Source organism: Thermochaetoides thermophila (assembly GCF_000221225.1).
Source record: "Thermochaetoides thermophila DSM 1495 unplaced genomic scaffold scf7180000011820, whole genome shotgun sequence".
Lineage (NCBI taxonomy): Eukaryota > Fungi > Ascomycota > Sordariomycetes > Sordariales > Chaetomiaceae > Thermochaetoides > Thermochaetoides thermophila.
Genome location: NW_006383036.1, coordinates 1,587 through 23,808, shown reverse-complemented (window position 1 = coordinate 23,808; position 22,222 = coordinate 1,587). Strand labels below are relative to the sequence as shown.

The window sequence follows — 22,222 nt, the reverse complement described above, 5'->3', positions numbered from 1 at the left end:
ATCAGTGTTGATCGTAAGTTGTCGGGGCAGGAGCCATGCCCGCAACACCAGCTCACCGCAAGACTGACTCTTCAAAATCTAGATTAGGAAGACAGACGCTCAAGTCAAAATCAGATCTTATCCATCAGATGCTTGAAGTTCTCGGACGTCCTGTAGTGCTGGCATTGCTCTCAGCACTCCTTGGCTTCCTCGTCCATCAACTGCTTTCAGGACCTCCAACGGCCAAGCTCAAGCTGCCCATTGTCGGCGCCAAAAAGGGAGACTGGTTTCCGTTTCTGCAGGCTCAATGGAGAAATACGCTCAACACCAAATATGCGCTGCTGCTGGCGGACACCAAATACAGAGACCAACCGGTGCTGTTTCCCACCTTCGGGGCGTCTAACCTTGTTCTTCTCCCCAGGTCTCATGCCCAGTTCATTGTCGATCAGCCAGACTCCATTCTTGACATTAAAATTCAAACCGACGAAAGTATCCAGACCAAGCATACCATCGTTACGCCGTCGCTGGTACACGATCCAGCCAACGTCAAGCTTATCTCAGTCACCTTGACGAGTCAGATCGGCAACCTTGTCTCTGATCTAGCTGATGAGATTTATGAGAGTTCAGGCACCACTGGGGCTATCCAAGAGAGTACAGCGAATTTTGTGTGTTTGAGACTATGCGCAAAATCGTCGGCAGTGCCACTAATCGAGTCTTCATCGGCAAGTCCCCATGTCGGAACCAGGAGCTCTTGGAGATAGCCATGGCCTACGCCAGAGCTGTGCCTTCGGCAGCCCTGATCCTTCATTTTTTGTGGCGACCGTTGCGTCCGTTGGTTGCCCCGCTGATAACACTGCCGATACGCTTGTACACTCGAAGATTCGTCAAACTCCTGTTGCCCGAGGTCGAGAAGCGCTTAGTTGAGTATGATTCTCGGAGAAGCAGTGGCAGAGACAACCATGAAAGAGAACCAAACGACTTTCTTCAATGGTGTATCCAGCATGCCAAGGCTACTGGAAGCCCAAAGGAATGGAAGGCAAGCCTGCTGGCAGAGAAGGTTCTATTGTTGAACTTTTCGGCCATCCATACCTCCTCCTTGACCATCACCAGTGCCATTTTGGAGCTGGCAGCCTCCGAGCAGAAGTACATCGACGATCTGCGGATCGAAATCGAAAAAGTCCTGGCTGAACACGGTGGTCAATGAGATAAACGTGCACTGACCAAGATGCACAAGCTCGACAGCACGTTACGGGAGTCGGCCAGGCTGAACTCGATTGCGACGGTTGGTCTGAATCGCGCTGTCATCGCAAAAGACGGTATTGTGACGCCCTCGGGGGTAAAAATCCCTTATGGTGCCGCTGTTGGCGTACCTAGATACCCGATATTGATGGAGACAGCATCTACCCGGATGCGAAAGCCTTCAAGCATTTTCAATTCTCAGAAGAACGCAGCGATGAGAGCGCTGAGTACGTCAAGCGGGCCGCCAGGGCATTTGTGACCACAAGCATCGAGTATATCGCATTTGGTCATGGCCGACATGCTTGTCCTGGTCGATTCTTTGCTGCTTATGAGCTGAAGCTGACCCTTGCTCACATCTTGCTCAACTATGACATTGAGATCCGTGGTGATCGGCCGAAAAATTCGTGGTATGGCCTGAACCGGGTGCAATCTGTCAAGGCGACGATTCGCATAAAAAAGGGAGGTTTGAGCCATGGTTGAAGAGCTAGGGGATGAGGAACATCTTGTGATGATAAGTTGAAGGAGAGAAATCCCAGAGCCTGTTTTTACATCACGTGGGACTGAACCACGATCTAATCGATTTAACTATGCAAATGACTTATTCCTGGCGTTGGAAAGACAACAAGATCCTCAACTTTTCCAAGACACGGACACAGAAGAGTGTCAGAACTCTGGACCGGCATTCGCTGAGCCCAACCCGGCTGTTCCGCGATCCACCAAGGGTCGGTCGAACTTATAAAAGGTAGTGACTTGCAGGTTGACAAACGTTCCTTTCGTCATTACGCTGAAAGTATCCAACAGTTATATGCACTTCCTGTCCGGCCATGGAGATGATTGTCGCCATCAACTTTCTGAGTTAGAGCCTGTTAGTAGTTGCAGCCGAACTGCTAATTGTTACATCCAGACATATGGAGTCCTTTTACTGTCCTTGAGATGACAACTTGAAGATGGTAGTCAGGGACTAGTCCATTGCCGATGTCTCAAACGACTCTTCTTGCCGGTAACGAGTTTTGGCTCCAGCCACATGGAAAACCCTTGTGTCCACGGCGTCTGGGGATGCCAATCGGCTTTGTGCCCGGTAAGGATCGGGTCTGAGACTAGATGCTGTGGAGCGAGCCGTTGCGCAGGGCCGGGGAACGGTAATGGACTGGCAATTGGCAAGAGTGCGATCACGATTTGCATTTGCAACTAGTTGCTATTGATCGGGATCTCAGGTCATGGCAGCTTAAGGTGTCGGGTCTGAGACGTTCTATCGCCATCACAATATTCATCCTTCGATTCCCACATTTCCGACAAACGCCAGCAAGGCTAGGCAGGGCAGCGTCTCGGACCGAGGTCAAGAGGACACTTCGCATTGTCTCTCCATGGGCTTGCATGGCTTGCGCCGGCTCGTTCCGAAATCTCGACCTGGCGATTTGCCGTTCGCGATCTCGAGCATGGGCATCCAACCAATCGCTGCCGCCCGGCCTGTGCCGGTCCACGACCCGGGCCAAGCGTGATTCCGATGGGTGTCTTCGGATTTTCCTGACACTTGGGCGTTGTGCTGACAGCCGTACGCTCCCAAAAGGTGGCCCCGCCCTCAGTGCAGCCTTACCGCTGCGCGGCAGCTCCAGTTCGAGCGCACCACCTCCGCTGACAGCTCAGCATGATTGTGGTCGAGATACAGATTGGCAGCCGTGGGCGAGTGCGGGTTTAACTTTGTGCGTTTTTGGTTTGTCAGGCCATCGACGGCGTAGGCGCGGGCTGCATGGTGAGGTAAATACGATAGCGTTACGCGCACGGTAATGCTGGCAGCTGCAGGCGGTTCCGACATGACGGACATCGGGCTAATTGCAGCTGTACAGTGGGGATATCTGTGCCCTGTGACGTAAATTTCGCGGGGCCCAGCATTTTGCGCGTGTTTTGATACGCCAGATGTGGCAGCAGCACCCCCACTTGAGATCCACGGTGCCCTGAGCTTCGCGGTAGTCGCCGCTGCGCCTTGTCACACACCCTGCCGTTTTTGTTGAGAGCTACTCCCGGGTGCCCAGTCAACTGTTGACCAACCCCGCACTCGATTTCATGTCTTTTCATCATCCCACTTCTCCTGTCTTGTCCTTCCCCCCACCCGAGATTAAAGCTGCGTCATACAAATCCCTCAGCAGTCGAAGCAGACTCATCTCATCCATCGTGAGTTTGCATCCATCCTTTTTTCTCTAGTACCATCGTCGCGCTCGTGTTGCAAGCGACAGCTCTGACCCAGCGCCCGGCAGTTCCCCGCACTACCCCGCCATCCTCATCACCACCACCACTACCACCAGATTTTGTACGCCAATTGGCCACGCGACACTATCACAATGGGCATTCTTGAGGTGTTTAGCCCCCAAGCATCTGTGCCATACACGTCCAATTCATGCAGACATGGCGTTCTAACGGCAATTCCGTCCAGGATCTCAACCTTCCTGCCGGCGTTATCTATGGTGCGAGCTCTTCTGCCGACATCGGACGTGTCGAGATATTGACCCCCAGACAGGTGATGATGTGCTGAAGCTGTTCACCTACGCTCGCGAGAAGGGCTTCGCCATCCCGGCTTGCAATGTCACGTCCAGCAGCACCGTCGTTGCTGCTCTGGAGGCTGCCCGCGACGCCAAGGCCCCCATCATGTGCGTATTTGGCCGAGCTTTGATTAAGGGATTGAGGTTGACAGTTGGATAGCCTGCAGACAAGCCAGGGTGGTGCCGCCTACTTCGCCGGCAAGGGCATCAAGAATAGTGCTGAGAAGCAGGAGGCGTCCGTTGCTGGCGCCATCGCTGCTGCCCACTATATCCGCTCTATTGCCCCTCTCTATGGCATCCCCGTCGTTCGTACGTTTTTCTCTCTAGAGTTGCGTCGAAAGGTCGCTAATAGGCCCAGTCCACACGGACCACTGCGCCAAGAAGCTCCTGCCCTGGCTGGATGGCATGCTTGACGAGGATGAGCGCTTCTTTAAGCAGAACGGCATTCCTCTCTTCTCTTCTCACATGATTGACCTGGTATGTTGTGGTTGTAGTTGGCAATTGTTCAACGCTAACGCTCGCAGTCTGGTATGTTAGGACACTGTGAACCTTAGGTGGCCGTGCTGACCCCCTGCAGAGGAGCCCGTCGATGAGAATATTGAGACTTGCGTTAAGTATCTCAAGCGCATGGCTCCCATGAAGCAGTGGCTCGAGATGGAAATTGGCATCACCGTAAGGACACCCTAAGGCTATTTGCAGATGACGTGCTAACTTTTGTAGGGTGGTGAGGAGGACGGCGTAGACAACACTGGCGTAGGTCGTACTGAGGACCTCCTTGTCTATTGTGGTACTGACATGCTTTCAGGTTGACAATGCTGCTCTCTACACTCAGTATGTTTCCATTTCCTGAATACAACGAGACAAGGCTAACAAGCTGCAGGCCTGAGGATATCTGGAAGATGTGAGTTACTCGTTATACAACGCTCTTAATGCCACTGACACCCTGTAGTGAGCAGGCTTTCCGCCCGATCTCCCCCTACTACTCGATTGCCGCTGCCTTTGGGTAAGTATCTTTGCTGCTTTTGCGAGCCAATACTGATGTATTTAGCAACGTTCACGGCGTCTATGCCCCTGGAAACGTCCGTCTGCACCCTGAGCTGCTGAGCAAGCACCAGGCTTATGTCGCCGAGAAGCTCGGCACTGACAACAAGAAGCCTGGTATGTGGAGGTCCAACATGCAGATTGGCCGCGGGCTAACGTGAGCAGTCTTCTTCGTCTTCCACGGTGGCTCTGGCTCCAGCAAGGAGGAGTACCTTGAGGCCATTAGCGTAAGTTTGGCCGTCTCATCGCTAGGAGCTCGGCTAACGGCAACAGTATGGCGTCGTCAAGGTCAACGTTGACACCGATCTGCAGTGGGCTTACCTCTGCGGTGTTCGGTATGTATTTTGCTATCTTCGTTGAGTGACAAGCAGCTGACACGGCACAGCGACTACATCCTCAAGAACATCGAGTACCTCAAGACCCAGGTCGGCAACCCTGAGGGTCCCAACAAGCCCAACAAGAAGAAGTACGACCCGAGAGTATGTCGCCCCTGTGACCATTCACCATGAAGCCGCACTAACCATGCACACAGGTCTGGGTTCGCGAGGGCGAGAAGACAATGTCGGCGAAGGTTGGGTCGCTTCTGCAGGACTTCAAGACTGCTGGCACTCTGTAATTTTCCCATGGGTTGAGAGATATTTTGGGTTTGGTAGTCAATACCGAGCATGCGCGAGTTTGCGAGCACAGCATGCGAGGTGAGGGTCCCGCTCGGTATGTTGAATTATTTATTAGATCAGGGAATATCTTAAAAAAATCCCAACGTAATTCAAGAAACAACATAGCCATCGTCCCAGGGCCAATCACTTTGACCTTATCTTGTTGCTCACAACCTCTTCCCATGCCTTGGCGATGGCGTTCCAGTACTGCTCGGGATGGGCACGCATGTGTCCAACATGAGGCGTGCCTTCGAAGAGCTCGGCAGACACGCTCCAGCCCTTTTGCCTGGCGTCGGCAGCGTGCTTCTCGATGTCTGCCCAGTGGATAATGTCGTCCTCCTTGGAGTAGAGGTATAGCCGCTTAGCGGATGTGTCTGACATCTTGGGGTCGTTGACTGCATTTGTGCTCCATTCAGCAGCGCTGGTAGCGCCGATCAGCCAGCCAAAGCCGTGTAGGCAGCCCAGGAAGATAGCTGCCAGGGCCTGGGTGACGAAGAAGGGCCAGGGCAGCCAGCTGGAGGCGCCCAGAGTCATGGCGCGAGACCAGGGACCGACGTTCGGGAGGAAAGCCGTACTGCCTGGGGTCGAGTCGCAGACAAGCATGTCGTGAGGGAAGACATGGCCACCGGTCAGCTTGTGGTAGGCGTTCATAGTTGCTGCGCAGTTCATGCCGCCCGTGTTGGACATGACGTGCAGCAGCACTCGCTTAAGCTCCCGACTCTTCTCGATCTTGGTATCGAGCACGTCCGGGTAGACGGCTTGAATGACAGGGATCATGGTCCGCGAGCGGGACTCAAGGGTCTGGTAGAGGGTTTTGAGGATGGGCGAAAAGATGAGGACGATGCAGGCGTGAGGATACAGCCTGTGGTAGCCGTCGACGTACTTAACCACGTGTTTGGGACGGGCATCGCCCCAGCCGTAGATTATGATCGTGGTTGGATGACTGGAATCTGGTGAGCCCGGGTCTCCTTGCCGCACGTAGACCTGACTGCTGAGCTTCTGGAAGCCGGTCAAGAGGGACTCGGCCACGACGAGCTGCTTGGACGTCATGGTGTGGTGTTGGTGGTCTATGGTTCGCGTCCTATCGCCCTTACAATATGGAGTCACCCACAACGCTCCCCTTTTGAATTTTGAAAATTCTAGAGACAACGGAGGCTTTGTTGACGACCCCCCCGGTTTCGGTGCTCCGCCGAACCCACATTTTTTCCAGCTGACATGGGTTCCTGCTCTATTTTCATGTACTTCATGTGCCAATGCCGATCCATTAACTGATGCTGGTAGAAAAGCTTAATAATTTATTCTGCTACGGTTGTCAGGATCCGATTGCTCTGACTCGGTTGGCTTCTGAGCTCTCTGTGCGGATGGAGGGCTGTTTACTAATCAGCCAGGCGGCACCGACAAGCTGTTCGAATACCGAGGTTGATCACGATCCTTATGGTGTTTTGGTGTTTGACTTATTCACATTTCAGCAAGTGGTATACAACTCTTCTTTGGCTTTTGCACTTCTGACTCTCACAAAAAGTGAGCGTGGAGTTTCTCAAAAGAGAAATTGTGAGGCGAAGCTTGCCGCATCCCACGTGGAATGATCTGATATAAATGGCAGATCTGGAACACCCTGAAGCGGCGGCAGATCGGCTGAATACCGACACCCACTTGCAGCCGAGGTTCCGTTCGCCAAGACGTCAATCCGGTCTTGGCATTGACCTGTTGGTATTCGTCGAAGATGATAGCGACAGCATCAAGCCAGAAACTTGACGCTAGTTCGACATCGTAGTTGAACAGCAGACGAACGTTGAGCTGACTGTTGTGATAAAAAAACACCCACCACTCATCATGGATCTTTCGGCCAGCAACGAGCTTGTCCCCTTCGCGGAAGCGACCCGGGTCGAGAAGATTGGAGCCAATGTCTACAGAGTCAACCTGGTTGACTCCTGGTGCATTGGGACTGGTGAGCTCGAGGAGCTGTCCATCTCACAGACAATGCTGACACACGTTCTGCAGTTCCCAACGGTGGCTACGTGGCATCGTGCATCCTCCAAGCAGCCATCCTCCATCTCGCCCCGAGGGGCCAGCAAGATGTGCTCAACGCCCATTTTGAATATCTAAACCGTACAGAGACCGGTTTGGCTATCATAGTGATCGAGGACGTCAAGCTGGGCCGGCAGCTGTCGACTATTCATGCGACCCTCTACCAGCGGAGCCTTCTGTCCAAAGAGCCATGGATCACTCCTGGTTCGACGCGCAAGGAGATTGCTGCGTACCTCGTCATGACCGATCTCTCCAAGGAGGAGGGCGTCTCGCTTCCGACTGGCTTCTCGCTGAAACATCCTATACCTCCCCCGCGGAGGCCAGACCTGGTTGCGCTGCGCGAGGATCGCGACCCTCACTGGGCCCAATTCCGCTTCCCAAAGAGCGCCCCTCTAGGCTATGCTCGCTGTTTGAAGAACTGTGTGTTCTACGATCCTCGGGGCGGCCAGCCGTCCAAGTATGTCATCGACAAATGGGTGCGTTTAGCATCGGGAGAGCGCTTCACGAATGCGACACTCGGCTACGTCGCCGACTGCTGGCCGTACGTCGTCGAGGCGCAGCGTCCGAGGCCAAAACTAGCTGAGGAAATGCAGCGTCGTGGCGAGCTCGTGCCGTTTGCCCCGGACGCCCGGTTCTGGTACACCACGGTCGTGCTTAACGTTGAGACAAAAAAGGCGCTGCCGGCGGACGGCGTCGAGTGGCTACAAATCCGGGTGCAGTCCAGGCAGATCCGTAATGGCCGGTTGGACCTCGAGGTGCTGATTCTGGACGAGCGCGGCGAACTGATCGCGCTTAGTCACCACGTCAACCTGATCCTCGACAGCCAGCGGAACCTGGCCGAGAGGGGTAGTGGCAGCAGTGGCGAGAGCAAGATGGCAAACACGAAGGCCAGCAGCATGCGCAAAGCGCAGAGTCACATGTGAACAGTGAGGAGCATCAGCAATTTGTTAGTGTTGACATGGAGTTGAACGGAGTCTCAAATTCTCGCTCCTAGAGTCTAGATCCTAGATGGCAGGCGGGTAAGCGTTGGGCACAGAGAGGATGATGCTGGCCGTGTAGTACTCCTACCATCGAGTCCCACGACGTGGATGGTTTGCCCCTCGAAATGGCCTCATCAGCACCCCAAGTAATATCGACTTGTCACACGCGGTGTCGAGCGCTGAGCATGGTGCTAGGAATCGTCACATCGTCTGCCGGCGCATCCACTGGCCATCGTTTTCCCGCGTCGCCGTCGCCAGGCGCGCCAAACGACAACATTTGCGCATACGTGTTCGTGACGATAAATCGTAGTCTGCCGCTTCTGCATCTGCATCGCTGCGTCACCAAGCGCCCGACGTTGCCGAGAGCATGGCCGGGCCTTTCCTTCAGCTATGATTGCCACATCGGGCCAGCTCCCGGATCGATCCGCGCCGGCCAATCGCGTACCGCCCTGCCGAGCCCCGCTGCCAGGTTTGGACTCCTGATGCTGCTTCTGTGCAGCGCTCTGCAGAGCTGTGGCTCTGGGTCCACCGCGGCAGCCGCCGTTGGAGACGCCAGCGGACGCCAGCCTTGACATTCGCCCACATTCGGCGAGGCGAGCCGCCACGTCACACAGGCCTGAAAGGGATGGACCCTGTCCGGTCGTTGTTGGGCTCCAAAAGTCCTCGCCATCTCGGCCCCTGGACGTGGTCGCCACTTGCCGGCTTTCATCGAGCTGCCTAGGACTGCCACAGCTTGATTGGCTCAGCAACCCCCTGCCCCTGGGCCGCCTGCGCCCGTGCTGGTGATCTGGCATCTGGATGGGCCCATGGTGATCTACCTTTGCGATCTCAACGACGCGAGTCACCGGCATGGGTGATGGATCATGACAGAGCGAGCCATCTCTGAGGTTGGGAATTAGGGCATGAAGACGTCCTTTGCTGGACTGTCTTTCCGTCTTGTCTCCAAGTCCCTTGTGTATAAGTATCCGCCGTCTCTCCCTGCTCCGTCAGACTCGAAGCTTCCCACATCAGCAAATAGCAAGACCAGTAGCAGATCCAAATCTCATAGAAACCCCATCTGAGTCTTCCGTGTTTTCTGCAAATTCATCTGCTAAAATGGCTTCCTACCTCAACGGCCTCGTAAGTCCTCTCGGTCGTTTATGCAGCATGTCAGCTGTAAGGCAGTGCCTGAGACTAACTCCCACTAGGTGTGGAACACCAACAACCCCATCGAGCTCAACGACAATGACGCCGTCCGAACCAACAGGCTTGAGGTTCCAGCCGCTGGCAAGTATCGCCACTTCGTTTTCGAGGACTGCCAGTCTGTCATCTTCTACAAGGAGAAGGCCCCCGATTCTCAGCCGGATCTTATCGTCCAGAAGCCTTCTAACAACCCCACCGGCAATATCGTTGTGCCCCCTGGGGTCCGGCTTATCGTCAATGGCGGTCGCATGAGGGAAATCCCCATCAGCGCCGGCACCAGCGCGCCTCCTCCGAGCTCCGTTTCGGGCTACGAGGGCAACTACAGCCTCAGCGGCAGCAGTGGCAAGTACACCCCTGCCGTCCATGCCCAGGACAACGCATCGACCGTCTCTCAGAGCACTGTTTATCCCCATGACAGCGCCAGCAACGTCGGCGTTTACAACCATGCTTAAGTGGCTTAAGTGGCTCCCTTGCAACGCCCGTGGCTGGCCAGGCCGGTTCGGCTCTCACGACGACGACCGCGTGACGACTTGATCGGGTTGCACGCATTTGGGTTTGGGTTGGACATTTGGGTTTGGTTTATTCACGCTTTTGGGATTTGGTTTTCTGCTTTCGTCTCGCATGATCACGATTCGATGCATTCTGACTCGGATGAGTTACGGCATAGCATTAGCTGATTGCAATTGAAGATTTTTTTTGATGACAACCTGCATGCGCTCGAGGGACAGCGTCCATAAAATGGCCTTAATTGATCAAACCGGCTTATGGGGAGAAGTGCTCAAGCCACTGCATGTAGCAACGACAGAAGACTCTGGGTATGTAGCTGTGCTGGACGCATGCCGATGCTGCTGCCCGTTGTTCCCGTGAAATGAAACAACAAAATGGAAACTCTGGAATCGAGTTATGTCGTCAGTGCCTGGGGTTATGGGTCTTGACGGGAGCCTGGAAGCGAGCCCGACCACCCATCGGACTTTTTGCCGTCTGCCAAATAATACTCGCCATGATGCTACTGGCCCTTATCGTTATTGCGCCGCTACTGGCAATTTCCCTACTCAGGATGGGGAGGCACTGGCGACTGAAGCATCTCGCGCATTTTCCTCAACACAAGCCGTCATGGTTGCTTAGCAACTTGGAACTCTGAATAAGTACATCAGTCGGGGTGTGCCATAGTTGCCTGACTGTTGAGCCTTGGGCAGGCACTGAACTGCTAACAAAAGCCGGTAGATGAGTTACTTGCGCAAGTGATGCAGGATCTGGGCAACCCCTCCGTTATGGTGTGGATCTCCGCCCAGCTCTGTTCCCCATGCTCGTGGTTGGCAGCTATGAGGTGACCGAGCAGATCTCCAAGATCTCCAAGCTGTTCCCCTGGAGCGTCCCAAAGTCGCCAACGATAAGCTCCCTGGTGAGAGTAATTGCCGAACGCTCATTCTGCTGAAGCAGGTTGGTAACAGGGTTGTCAGGGGGCACACAGGAGCTAACCTGGCAGCGCAGAACGAGAAATGGAAACAGATGCGCAAGCGTGCCAACCTCAGCTGTGCTCCTCAGCACCTTCTCACCCTCTTGCCCGCTGTCCTGGATAAGGTGGCCATTTTTGCCGATTTGCTGGGCCAGTAGGTGAGCGCGGGGGGACGAATTCCTCATGAGCAAGCTCACCATTAATCTTACTTTTGACATCATTGGGCCATTGTCATGAACGTCAATTTTGACGCACAGCGTCCGGACTCTTCGCGCAAGGGACAGTTGATTAAGCTGTTTGACCAGCTCCTGCACTAGTATGCGTTCGACGACTACTCCCCGTGATGGCTGAACCTGAAGCGAGAGTGACAACAGCATCGTTTGCGTCGACAAATCGACTCCTTGATCGAGTCCATCGTCCGGCGAAGGCACGCTGAGCAGAAACAGCAAGGAGGGAGTAGGCTGGGCGAGTCGCGCAGTGTGTTGACCCTTTGTCTGCAATGAAATGAAGAACTCACCCTGAGCTTCTGCGCTATACGCGGGACCAGGTAAAGACGTTTCTTTTTGCTAGGCACGACACGACCGGCATCTTTGTTGGCCTGGACCTTTTACGAGTTGTCACGGTCTCCGCGCGTGCTTGAGACAGTGTGTAACAAGCTCGTCGAAGTGTTTGGGACAGAATCCAGACTTGGCCGTTGTGAGGGACAAGCTACTTGCGCTCGAGGGCGAGAACTGATCCATCGCATGACCTACACGATTGCCGTCGTCAAGGAAGTTCTTCGGTTGCACCCTCTTGCCGGGACTGCACGCATGGTCCCTCTGGGATTAAGGTTTACCGTGCAGACGCCCGAGAGCCAGACACTGTGCGATGGTTGCATGATCCTGTATAACTGTGCGATCATCATCCAGCGAGACGGAGCCGTGTTTGGTGACTCGGCTGACGATTTTGTGCTGGAGCGTTGGCTTGGTGATTCGGGAAACATAAGTACCAGCGAGACGGGCGAAGGGTATCGCAAATACCCAGCAGGTGCCTGATGCCCATCCGAGCGAGGGCCGCGGAGCTGTATTGGCCAGGCTCTGGCAACCATCGAGACGCGCGTCATTGTACCGGCCGTGGCTCGCTGTTTCAACCTTGTCAAGGTCGGGCTCGGCGAGCTGGAGCTGGACGAGAACGGACAGCTGGTGCTGAACGAAAGGGATAGCACAGGACCAAGTCCAGACTGTACGATGTAAGTGCTTGCAGCGCGTGAAGCCTGCTGATGCTGACCGTCCAAACAACCTAGATAATGGCATGAAGATGACGGTAAGGCGTAGAAGATAGGGGCATCACTGCAGTCTTGGTCTGGTAGTTGGCTCTTGGCATCATTCATTGTCGAATCACAGCTTGATCTGGAAACTCTCGCATGGTTTGTTCCTGGATAGACGTTTGTAGAACCTGGAATCCTGTAACAGTTCTGTCACAACTGTAAGCTCACAACTCAGAATCAGAATGACGTGAAATTCATGTGCCTCTATGCCGGAATATGGTACAGGAATTATACAGGTATATCTTTATGCTCATGCGCCCAGCCTCCTGAGAATCTTGTCACGCACGATGCGGTGGGCGACTTCTGCACCGTGTTGTAGAGAGATGGCGCCGACGATGGCGTACAGCGCCGTGTTGAGGACGACAGTGAGACCGGAGCTTTCGAGGTCCTCGGGCTGGCACTTTGTTAGCAGAGCTCGGTACAACAGTACAGAATAGGGCCGGATGTACCATCCTGGGCTTCCACCGCACGACGGCAGGCAGGCCGACATCGACTGCGAGCTGGGCCAGCTTGTCTTTTTGCACAATATCCTGCGGCAGACGGGTATTGAGTTTGTCAACGTTGGCGAGGGCCGGGTGTTGGAAGGGCATGCGGCCAAACTGGTCCCTTTCGGGCGCTTTCTGCGACGGGGACGGTGTGATCATGATGCTTCGTGTCGCCTCAAGGGCCACAATCAGGCGTCCTGGACCAGATTTTTCATCAGTACCGAGCACAAGCTCAAGGATGGAGGAGCAAACGCACCAAAGTAGGCCAGCCGGGTATTGAAGCCTCTCCTCCCCTGGTCAAAACTCTTGTGGGTGATGGCCAGCCACTTGATCTCCTCAGGCAGCATCTTGTCGCCGTTGGGGCCCAGCAGGCGGTTGTACATGGCGTCGAGCTTTTCCGGGTCGTCATTATTGTGCCAGATCTTGCGAGACGGGTCCTTGACGATGTTGATGGAGAAGCCGGGGCCGAGCATACGTTCCGGGGTGTACGACCAGCGCGGCCGCTCAGGCCTTTTGTCTTCCTGGACCTCGACAGTGGTCGTCTCGCTACTGCTGCTGCTGCTGCTGCAACGGGTAGAGCTGGAAAAGGAACGGGTCAGCCGGGCGAGACACTGCGATCGGCCACTGTAGGACAGCGCCGCCGACCAGGCCGACGAAAAGGCCGATCGAGATGGAGTGAGCGCCATCGCGTCGTGTATGGCAGGGGATATGGGAAGGCGACGGAGGGGATCGTCGACGCAGGGCAGGGCAGCACTCCAAGAGCGTCTTCGTCGTCGTCGGCCTCGGGATTTTTTTACTGCGACTTCCAGCGTTCTGCCGTTGTCTTGGCGACCTTGTCAGCCATGTCTTGGCATAATGGAGCAAAAGCTGATCTGTGCGCTACCCCGCCTTTCCTGCTGGAGCTGATTGGCCAATGCGTCTCTTTTCAAAACGTGACAGCGCGGCTTCCTCGCGTCAATGGTGCAACTCTGTCTCCACTCATCCTGCCGCGAGCATCATCTTCAATCTGAAGCATCGCTCAACCATGGCATCACCCACACCTCCGAGCCCGAATCCGCCAGTCAACAAGCCTGGTGCCTACGACACTTCTCTGCGCAACCGGCTCGCAGCGGTGCTGCCGCAGGGCCATCGGTTCGGCATTCACCACGTCTCGACGCCGCCGACTCGAACTGAGCCACTGTGTCCAGCCCCACCAGGCGAGCGACCTGACAAGACGTATCGCGAGAGTCACTTTCTCGCCGTCTCTATCCATCCCAACGCTCCTACCATTTCGTTGAAGCGCGCATCGCCCGGCACCGACGACATCAAGCAACCTCCTCCACGCCTTCCTCTCCTCGCCTTCGCCATCGAGGTCTTCATCTTCACTACCGCCTATCAAACCATCCTGTTCGTCTCCAAGACCGACTCGACTGGCTACTTGCATCTGCTCGGCCTGCCCAAGGGTGCGCCATCGCCCATCCGCCAAGTCTGCGCCACCTTTCTCGCCTACCTGCTCGACCATCGCAAGCGCCCCAATGTGCAGTCCATCGTCAACCTCTTTGCCCGCGCCCAGGACCAATATCTCTTTCCCGGCAGCATCCGCAATGCCGGTAAGCATGTTCTCGATGACTGGGGTCTCGTTCGTTGGTGGTGTCGTGTCCTCAATCCCCTCATGGAGGGCTTGTCTTGCGAGAAGTGGGCAAACACAAAGGGATACTTGATCGTGCCTGGTCTGGAAGAGACCGAAACGCGGTCGTTTCTGCCCCGCACACCGTCCAGCCTGGTAAACTGGACCGTCGGTCACCCACTTGAAAAGATTTCTCGCTATGTCCGCGACTTCGGCCGAGTCCCTCCGCGCTGTCTGATCCCCGGCTACCCCGACGACCCTAAGAGCCGCTTCCGCGATGAGCTTGACGAGGAGGTCTCGCCCAGAAAACATAGCATTGGGGCTTGGAAGAGCGTCAAGACACTGGATCAATTTTGGGAGATGATGGCATTTCGCCAGGAGTGCTCCAGCGGCCGTTTAACCGGCTTTATTTGGCTTGTCTTTGATTCAGCCGCTTCCGCTGACGTTCATCCACAGCCCCAGCCATTGCCGGAGTCCAGTAGTGCAGCGAAGTATAAGGCCAGGAGAAAGAAAAAAAAGAAGTTGAGCGGTCCCATAAAGCCCCGCGAGCCGCGCATCAAGACCGTCCTCCGAAACGGCCTGCTTGACCGCCCGACCCTTACCGCATATTATTACTGGCCGTCTGAGGGCCGTGGCGACCGTGTCGTCGACGAGGCCGAGTACAAGCGCATCATCGAGCTGCTGCTCCATCTCGACTTTTCCACGCTCGACAAGGCCCTCGGCAGCTCTCGTCGCTGGATCCACGAGCTCGGTGCCCCTGAGGTCGAGGTCATTGGCCGCGCAACTGCGCCCGAAAAGACAGAAATCCATGCAGCAGGCATCACAAATCTGACAGGACTCGTGCGGAGGATGAATTCTAAGCCGTCCGACGCCCAGCTGCAGCCGCGAGTAAACGTTCTTGGCGCGAACCTGGTGCGCAAGAAGAAAAAAGAGGAGAGTGCGTCCAGCAGTTAGACGGTAGGAGTAAATGTGTACACCTTCAACAACGATGCTATGTAGATGCTATCTACACTATAATCGGCGCTTTTTGGCAGGAGGTGCCCAGTCCTCGTCCGATTGGCGCCGAATCCACGATTGTGCTTCCCGTAACAATTGTTTTTCGCCGCGTCTCACCCAGATGGCCATCCTTCGTCTGCCTTCGCATGCACCATCCAGCAGTTTATCGTCCTCTTCCAATGTGGTCGCGTACTGCTGCTCCCGCGCCCGCAGCGCGCTCAACACACACTGCAAGTATAAGCCCTTGCGCATTTCCTTGTCCTCCAATGCTTGCACCGCCATCTCCACATTGCCCACCTTCTTAATCGCCTTGAGCAGTCCCCGGAACTGTCGGCCCAACTCGTCGGGCAGGCCCTCGAACACGGCCTCGCCGTTGACTTGTCCTGTTGCATCCGGATCCTCGCTTGATCGCTCAAGTACGAAGGCCTCCTCAAATTCGTCGTCCGATTCGACCAGTCTGCGTACCTTGGCCCAATCGGCGTCGGCCATATTGCCTGCGACTCGTGCCCGCACTTCCTGCTCGACAAGTGCCCAAGGCAGCTCCACCACGTCGTAACGGCTGTGGTTTTGCGTTACGTAGCCATACCGGCGCAGCAGCTCGGCGCTCGAGAGCGGCCCGTAGAAGTTGAGGATCTCTTCGCCCGCCCGGATCGTCCTCAGCGCTGTCGCTGTCAATGTATCTTTCCCGTGGTTGATGTGTGCGTTGAACACGGCGTCGGCGTTGAGCATGTCGGCCATCGGTACCATTCCCAGCATTGTCTTGTCCTCGCGGTCCTCCACCCACTCGTCGTCCTCGTCGTTGTCCTCGCCATCCTCGTCATTCTCCAGATCGAACGCATACGCCATAATGGTGCTACCCATCCGATGGGCCAGTGCAAACAGCTCCTCGTCGTCCAATCGCCGGGTACCAGGCGGAAAGAAGACATTCTCGTGCTCGCGGATCACGCTGACGACTTTGGTTCGGATCATACGGTCGGCCTCCTCCTTGCCTACCTTGCCCACGAGCGCGCTCGCCTGCAGCTCGGCCAGCTCATCGGGCGCCCAAAACATGGGTGTGTCGAAGGACGACGGCAGCACGTCCAGGTACGGCTTCCAGCGTGATGATTCACCCTGCAGGTGCTCGTACATAAGCACTAGGATCAGCAGCGTCCACGAGTCCTGCGCCGACCTGCCATCCTCGTCCTCATCGTCATCCCTGTCGAGGTCAAACACGTCCGGGATCTTTTCCTTCAGCGGCGATGTTGTTGCGCATATAATGGCATCGCGTGGGATCGTGAACAGGACTGTGTTTGGCGCAATATCCTTTTTGGCAACTGTGTTGTGAGTTTGCCGCTGTGTCGTCGCTGCCTGTGTTCGTCGTACTTACCAATGCCACGTCCCGCTTTGCGCCCCCGGAGATCCTCAATCGCGATGTCTGGGTGAAACGTTGCCCCCGGAAGGGCTTGGAACCAGCTAAGAAAGCTGCTGGTTTGAGCAGAGAAGATGTCCATTTTGCGTGGCGGATGTCGGTTGTCTTTACGGTGATGCCTCAAAAATTTTACCTCCCGCATCCCTAACCCTAATTGGGGTTTGGCTGGACTGGCCTGTTGTTCCATGCATTTTTCCCCCATTCGTACTTCCATCTATTCTCTTAATCCTTCTCTTCTTTTTGTCTTCCTTTCCTTCCTTTCTTCCATTCTTCCCCTCATTCCTTCTTCCCCTCATTCCTTCTTCTCTCCCTTCTTTTCTTTTTTTTCATTTTTTCTTCCCTTCCTTTCTCTCTCAAGGTCCTTTTTCCATTCTTCCAATCATCCATGCATTCCTGCTTCTATCCTCCCACAGTACTACTGATTCGTGGTCTCACCATCGTGCCAGTGGTTTGCATTCGACTTTCAACAAGACAGTCATGGTATATTAGGTAATCTACCCAGGACCTAAAACTTGTACATGAATTGGCCGGAGCTTATCATTATCGTCCACTATGCTTCTGGACTGCTCTACATGGAAATCGTCACATGTGTCGTGATGGCTGTCGTCAAGGGCTGCTTCGGATTCAGATTCATCTTCCGGGAACGTGTCCGAGTCCTCATCAACCATAGCCAATTCTTCAGCTAGCGAGAGCCGCCGCTTAGGCCCTGACGGTTTCGGCTTCAGTGTTTGAGAGGCTGTACTTGTCAGCAAAAGCCTATTAAAGGCACGCAATGAACCGCAGGCTCGTACCTTCTTGGTTGAGGCCCTCGACAGTGTTGCGTCGCATCAATGACTTCGCACCCCAGGCATCGCTGCCCGCATGTGGAACTGCGGAAGCTGTCGATGGCCTGGGCACAGAGAGAGGATGCTGGAAGGAGACAGACCGGCAGCGCACATCTAAGGGGGATTGGTCGAGCAGACCGGTCAGTAGTGGACGTGGAAGAAAACTTGAACCAGATGGGGTGACAGGAGCGTCTGGCACCGGGCCGAGCTCTCGTCGCTCGAGGTCCATGGCACGGATTATGAGACGGTTATAGCCCTCGTAGAAGTGCTTTTGAATAATTTCCATATCTGCGACATGATTAGCACGAGGCAATATGAGGGTCTGGGCTGGACTTTTGGAAGGATGACGTACTGCTGCCATTAAGGGCGTGCAGGTCCCTGACAAGCTTCAGCTGACGCTCGGCGAACTCAAGTGATTCCACGGCGACATGGATGGCGGCCTGCACACGCATTTCAGCGTGGATGGCTCGGACCAGGCCGCTTGCCTTTCTGTGGTGTGTCTCGGCCTGGGAGCTGTCCGGACGGGAAGTGGAGCATGTTGAGGACCCGGATGGTTCGGAACCACTAGGGTGCGGGGCAGGGTCGATAGAAAGAGGGGCCGGTGCTTTTTGCGGACTCCGAGACCGACAACAGCTGGGAGCTGTGCGATCGGTCGGAGTCTTTTTGCTCTGGCACGAGTGCTGTTCGAACGAAGACAGCGTACTCTGGAGGGAGGACAGTAGCTGACCAAGCGTTGGACACAGGATCTCGCCCAGGCGATCGCACGACTTGTCTTGGGGCAACAGGTCGCGCAGCATGTCGAGTGCGGCATACAGGCTGGTGCCAAGGGTCAAAACAGCGCCGACCAACACATCTCGGTCCTCATCGCTCTGGAGGGGCTGTGGCAGGCTGCTGAGCTTCTCGATGGCGAAGATAGGATCCCCCGCAAGGGCTTCTCGACGAATGGCACGCAGCTTGAGCAGCCAGGCTCCAAGGTCTGGGAACAAGGCCATGACTCGGGTCAACACCAGACGCTCAAAAGCATCCAATGATCGTAGCGACCAATCACTAGGCGTGGCTCCCAGCAATACCGGCTTCAATAGGGCCGGCAACCATGCTCGTGAATTGCGCGACATAGGCAAATGGACCTGTCGCGGAGACGGTTCGATGAGCGCTGTGAGCAGGCGGCCTTGATCAATGCTGGAAGCGATGTTGACCCCAGGAGGCGGTGTGGCGGCCCACACCACTAAACCTCCAGCCTTCTGGCATGCGCATGGACGCCACAGGCGTGGAGCAATTTTCTGGAAAAAGACCGTGGGGTGTCTTGGTGGGACGCTGTCGTGTTCTAAACGCCTGGATTGTCACCAATACATGTAACGTCCCCGGAAAAGATGTGGAAATGCAGCTATACAGACTGCAACAAGTTGAGTCAGCTGTGGGTCAGTATTCTGAGCATTCAAAAAGGCAAAGGGGCAGAATTGATCGGGTACAGCAGCAGTCGTGAACCTTCCACCTGGCAACATTGCTGCCACTCTACAGTGCGGGGTAGTCACGTGAGTAATCAGAATAATCACGTACCTTAAACAAGACCAGCCCCTTGCGGGCTGTTGGCATCACAAAGTCCAATGGGACGGGAAAGAGATAGCAACACAAAGGGACATTGCGCCGAAGGGACAACGAGGAGACGACACGGAATGTGAAGCACAACATATTCAATTATCACTACTATTCTCCCTTCATCTGAACCATCCTCTTCCCAACCCATCCCAATAATTCTCTCAGCGTTGGCCTCTCCGTCCCCTCTATCTCACGACAACACAGATCAAAGGTAGATAAGATATACATGGCGCACATAGTGGATACCAAGTTCCACAACAGCGATGACCTGGGAAACTTGCATCATTACTTTCACTTCCCCCTTTGAGTGATCTCTCAGCGACAAATTTCACAGCCAAGAAATTACCTAGCTGGGCGTCAGTGTCACATCACAGCTCAAACGACAGATGGCTTAGTTACCATCTTTGTCTTCAGCCACACCGCCCACACCCTGGTTGTTGACAGTGTGGAGCTGGAGCGGTCGTAGGGCCGAGTCACACTAGCCAGGACAAAAGCCGCAGGTGCGGACGCCGAGACGAAGAGGGCAGCAGCAGGAGCAGCAGCAGGGGTTGGGGTAGTCGCGTGGGTTGGAGCAGGAGCCAGACCGGCCGGACCAGAACCGCAGATGTGGGCATTAAGAAGCTTGCTTGCTGCGTCTGCTGGCCTTGCTGGCACATCCGCCTACTGTTCTGCCCTTGTCTGCCGCTCGAATACTGTTGTTGGTTGGCGGGAGAGCAAGGGCCACAAAAAAGCCGATATGAGATGGTGCCAACCGGAAGGCGTGAGTGCCAAGACGGCGGGAGCTATAACAGGAGCAGTGACAAGAGCTGTGACAACAGGAGTTGCAGCGAAGACCGGCACCGGCGGATTGGCGTGTTGGCGGGCTCCCTCTACTGGGCCGCAAGCGGCCCGGATGACTCCAGTTGAATGTTGATGTTCATCGCAGCAAACGACGATATCCTGGGCGTTACAAGACGCCGGATCTGCTCGACCGCAGCCTTCAGAGTGTTGGCATCGCTGTGGACGCTGACGAGGTACTGCCGATCTGGTGGCTGAAGTTGGGCGTTTTGGCCCAAAAGTTGACACGACCATTGGGGATGCTGAGGACGTTATACAGCCCGGTTGGCGCTGGTGGACGACTGAGGCCGGCTCAATGTAACTGGGGATGCTCCCGGGCTGGTTGATCTGGCGGCCTTGCTGGCCGTGGTGGAAGCGGGGAAACCAGGTGGTTCTCCCACTCGTCCCACTCCTCTAGCTCGTTAGCATAAGTATCATACTTAGGCTTATTGGGGCTGTCGCCACCCCCAGAGCCGTTGTCGTTGCTGATGCTGTTGGTACCGCTGTTACGGCATTTGGCGTTGGGAAGAGTAAAAAGGCAGAGAGAGCACCGCAGATGGCATGATATAGTATGGGAAGCGGAATTTGGATTTGAAAGTGACCTACAAACTTTCAAAGTTGTGTGCACTGTGTATAGATTTTTTAACCGAAGGAACGACCAAATAGGCAACCGTCAGTCCTCACATCAACCTACGAGTCTGAACGCAGTGACTGAAGAAAGTACTGGCCACACCCAAAATCTTCCCCGGAGTCCCAACCAGTAATCTCAAGAGTTCCATCCAGCAAAGCTTGCGCAAACCAATGAAACTCCCATTGGCATTTATATCTCCGATACGCAGCACTTGATAGTAACATTCACATATTATACACAGCAGGTGTCCGGTGGATAGATAGGTGGTACGGCTTTTCAAGCCACCGATGAGAGCAGGTTAGAATCTACACATGTGAACGATGCTTCGGCTTCCACCATAAAGACAAGTGCCGCTCGGCCCCTAAGTGCGGCGAGTGCGGCGCTCCGGCACATAACCACAACCAACACCCTCCCCTTCCCCAATGCCCAAACTGTTTGAGCCAGCAAAACCAGGCCACTTAGACTGCCCGGCCAAGCCGAAGGTCTGGCAGGGCAAGGTCATGAAACTGATGGACTCCCAGGGAAGACCGTCAGGAAGGCCGGCCAGGCGGCTTACCGAGCTTCTAGATGAAGCAGTCTTCTCTCGCCCCCGCCCCGGCCCCCACAGAACGCCCTAATCAGGAAGGCTCCTCCCCGGCAGCTCCGGAGGCCCCACCCCAACAAATAATGGGCGACGAGGTCCTCCCCGATGCCCCACAAGCCCCGGCGGACAGAGCGTCGGAGCCCCCTCAACCTCAGAGCTCTACTCCCACCGCTGGCTCCCTTCTCCGGGCCCGCACCGAGCCCCCTCGGCAGCCGCAGAGCTCGCCAAAAAGGCTAGAGCCAGGATCAGAGGTCCGATCGGCGGCTCGAGCACCGGAGTCCCCACTAACCGGCCCCTCAGGCCCGCTCCGCCGCCCGGGTGGAGCCTGAGCAGGAGGAGCATACCGAGGACTGCATCGTCGTCAGAACTAGTCTAGACTCTGACGATGAGTCGGACCTGTAAGGTCATCTCAGCCAATGTACAAAGGTCCCTGGCCAACATCGACGGTGTCCTCCAAAGGGCGGTGAGACACCGGTATCAGGTGGTGTGTATCCAGGAGCCTCCTCCGGTCATCTTCGGCAGGGTTCGACGTCACCTGGACTTCACCCTTCACGCCATCGATGATGGAGCTACTAGAGCTGCGATTTACGTTAACCGCCGGCTCTCGACTTTGGCCCCGACCGCCCCAGAGCACGGGCTAGTCACTATCTCCCTTCAAGGGGTCACTATAGTCAACGTTTATCTACATCCAACCTTGACATCGCTAACAACTCTTAGCGCACTCTCTGCTCCCTCCAGGTTGATCCCAACTCCTTCATTATAGTGGGGGATTTCAACGCTCATCACCCGGACTGGGACCCCCGCGCACGCCCCAACCCCAAGGGAGATATGGTCAGGGAGTGGATCGCCGCGAGGGGGGCTACATGTCCTCAACCC

The 22,222-nt window shown here is 55.4% G+C and overlaps 10 protein-coding genes across 10 annotated transcripts in view; 6 read left to right on the top strand and 4 right to left on the bottom strand.

Moving 5' to 3' along the window:
• Nucleotides 1-35: 35 nt before the first annotated feature.
• CTHT_0050370 (monooxygenase-like protein) lies at nt 36-1,698 on the top strand (the record flags this gene model as incomplete). The annotated part of the gene is made up of 3 exons (XM_006695322.1): nt 36-644; nt 725-1,175; nt 1,421-1,698. The coding sequence occupies 3 exons, from the start codon at nt 36-38 to the stop codon at nt 1,696-1,698; spliced, it is 1,338 nt and encodes a 445-aa protein (XP_006695385.1).
• A 1,856-nt stretch (nt 1,699-3,554) lies between these two features.
• On the top strand, nt 3,555-5,409 carry CTHT_0050360 (fructose-bisphosphate aldolase-like protein; the record flags this gene model as incomplete). Its single annotated transcript, XM_006695321.1, has 14 exons — nt 3,555-3,569; nt 3,647-3,677; nt 3,731-3,860; nt 3,913-4,061; nt 4,111-4,229; nt 4,332-4,424; nt 4,473-4,505; nt 4,558-4,583; nt 4,633-4,653; nt 4,801-4,910; nt 4,959-5,020; nt 5,082-5,128; nt 5,179-5,272; nt 5,326-5,409. The coding sequence occupies 14 exons, from the start codon at nt 3,555-3,557 to the stop codon at nt 5,407-5,409; spliced, it is 1,014 nt and encodes a 337-aa protein (XP_006695384.1).
• Nucleotides 5,410-5,593: 184 nt separating this feature from the next.
• CTHT_0050350 (uncharacterized protein) lies at nt 5,594-6,499 on the bottom strand (the record flags this gene model as incomplete). Its single annotated transcript, XM_006695320.1, has 1 exon — nt 5,594-6,499. The coding sequence occupies one exon, from the start codon at nt 6,497-6,499 to the stop codon at nt 5,594-5,596; it is 906 nt and encodes a 301-aa protein (XP_006695383.1).
• A 783-nt stretch (nt 6,500-7,282) lies between these two features.
• On the top strand, nt 7,283-8,400 carry CTHT_0050340 (uncharacterized protein; the record flags this gene model as incomplete). Its single annotated transcript, XM_006695319.1, has 2 exons — nt 7,283-7,397; nt 7,451-8,400. 2 exons carry the CDS (start codon nt 7,283-7,285, stop codon nt 8,398-8,400), a joined length of 1,065 nt encoding a protein of 354 aa, XP_006695382.1.
• A 1,152-nt stretch (nt 8,401-9,552) lies between these two features.
• Nucleotides 9,553-10,091, top strand: CTHT_0050330 (uncharacterized protein; the record flags this gene model as incomplete). Its single annotated transcript, XM_006695318.1, has 2 exons — nt 9,553-9,576; nt 9,645-10,091. The coding sequence occupies 2 exons, from the start codon at nt 9,553-9,555 to the stop codon at nt 10,089-10,091; spliced, it is 471 nt and encodes a 156-aa protein (XP_006695381.1).
• Nucleotides 10,092-10,959: 868 nt separating this feature from the next.
• On the bottom strand, nt 10,960-13,572 carry CTHT_0050320 (mitochondrial 54S ribosomal mL57 domain-containing protein; the record flags this gene model as incomplete). The annotated part of the gene is made up of 6 exons (XM_006695317.1): nt 10,960-11,556; nt 11,613-11,699; nt 12,115-12,279; nt 12,688-12,795; nt 12,851-13,083; nt 13,143-13,572. The coding sequence occupies 6 exons, from the start codon at nt 13,570-13,572 to the stop codon at nt 10,960-10,962; spliced, it is 1,620 nt and encodes a 539-aa protein (XP_006695380.1).
• Nucleotides 13,573-13,910: 338 nt separating this feature from the next.
• On the top strand, nt 13,911-15,446 carry CTHT_0050310 (putative regulator of ty1 transposition protein; the record flags this gene model as incomplete). Its single annotated transcript, XM_006695316.1, has 1 exon — nt 13,911-15,446. One exon carries the CDS (start codon nt 13,911-13,913, stop codon nt 15,444-15,446), a length of 1,536 nt encoding a protein of 511 aa, XP_006695379.1.
• A 57-nt stretch (nt 15,447-15,503) lies between these two features.
• On the bottom strand, nt 15,504-16,978 carry CTHT_0050300 (uncharacterized protein; the record flags this gene model as incomplete). Its single annotated transcript, XM_006695315.1, has 2 exons — nt 15,504-16,771; nt 16,855-16,978. 2 exons carry the CDS (start codon nt 16,976-16,978, stop codon nt 15,504-15,506), a joined length of 1,392 nt encoding a protein of 463 aa, XP_006695378.1.
• Nucleotides 16,979-17,595: 617 nt separating this feature from the next.
• Nucleotides 17,596-20,387, bottom strand: CTHT_0050290 (uncharacterized protein; the record flags this gene model as incomplete). Its single annotated transcript, XM_006695314.1, has 5 exons — nt 17,596-17,615; nt 17,688-18,008; nt 18,073-18,961; nt 19,716-19,954; nt 20,069-20,387. The coding sequence occupies 5 exons, from the start codon at nt 20,385-20,387 to the stop codon at nt 17,596-17,598; spliced, it is 1,788 nt and encodes a 595-aa protein (XP_006695377.1).
• A 943-nt stretch (nt 20,388-21,330) lies between these two features.
• Nucleotides 21,331-22,222, top strand: part of CTHT_0050280 (uncharacterized protein) — a gene marked incomplete at both ends in the record, with an annotated part of 2,441 nt that continues 1,549 nt past the window's right edge. Inside the window, 4 exons of the mRNA XM_006695313.1 lie at nt 21,331-21,597; nt 21,647-21,744; nt 21,806-22,007; nt 22,064-22,211. Of these exons, the coding sequence (XP_006695376.1) occupies nt 21,331-21,597; nt 21,647-21,744; nt 21,806-22,007; nt 22,064-22,211 (715 nt within the window). The remainder of the gene's footprint in view (nt 21,598-21,646; nt 21,745-21,805; nt 22,008-22,063; nt 22,212-22,222) is intronic.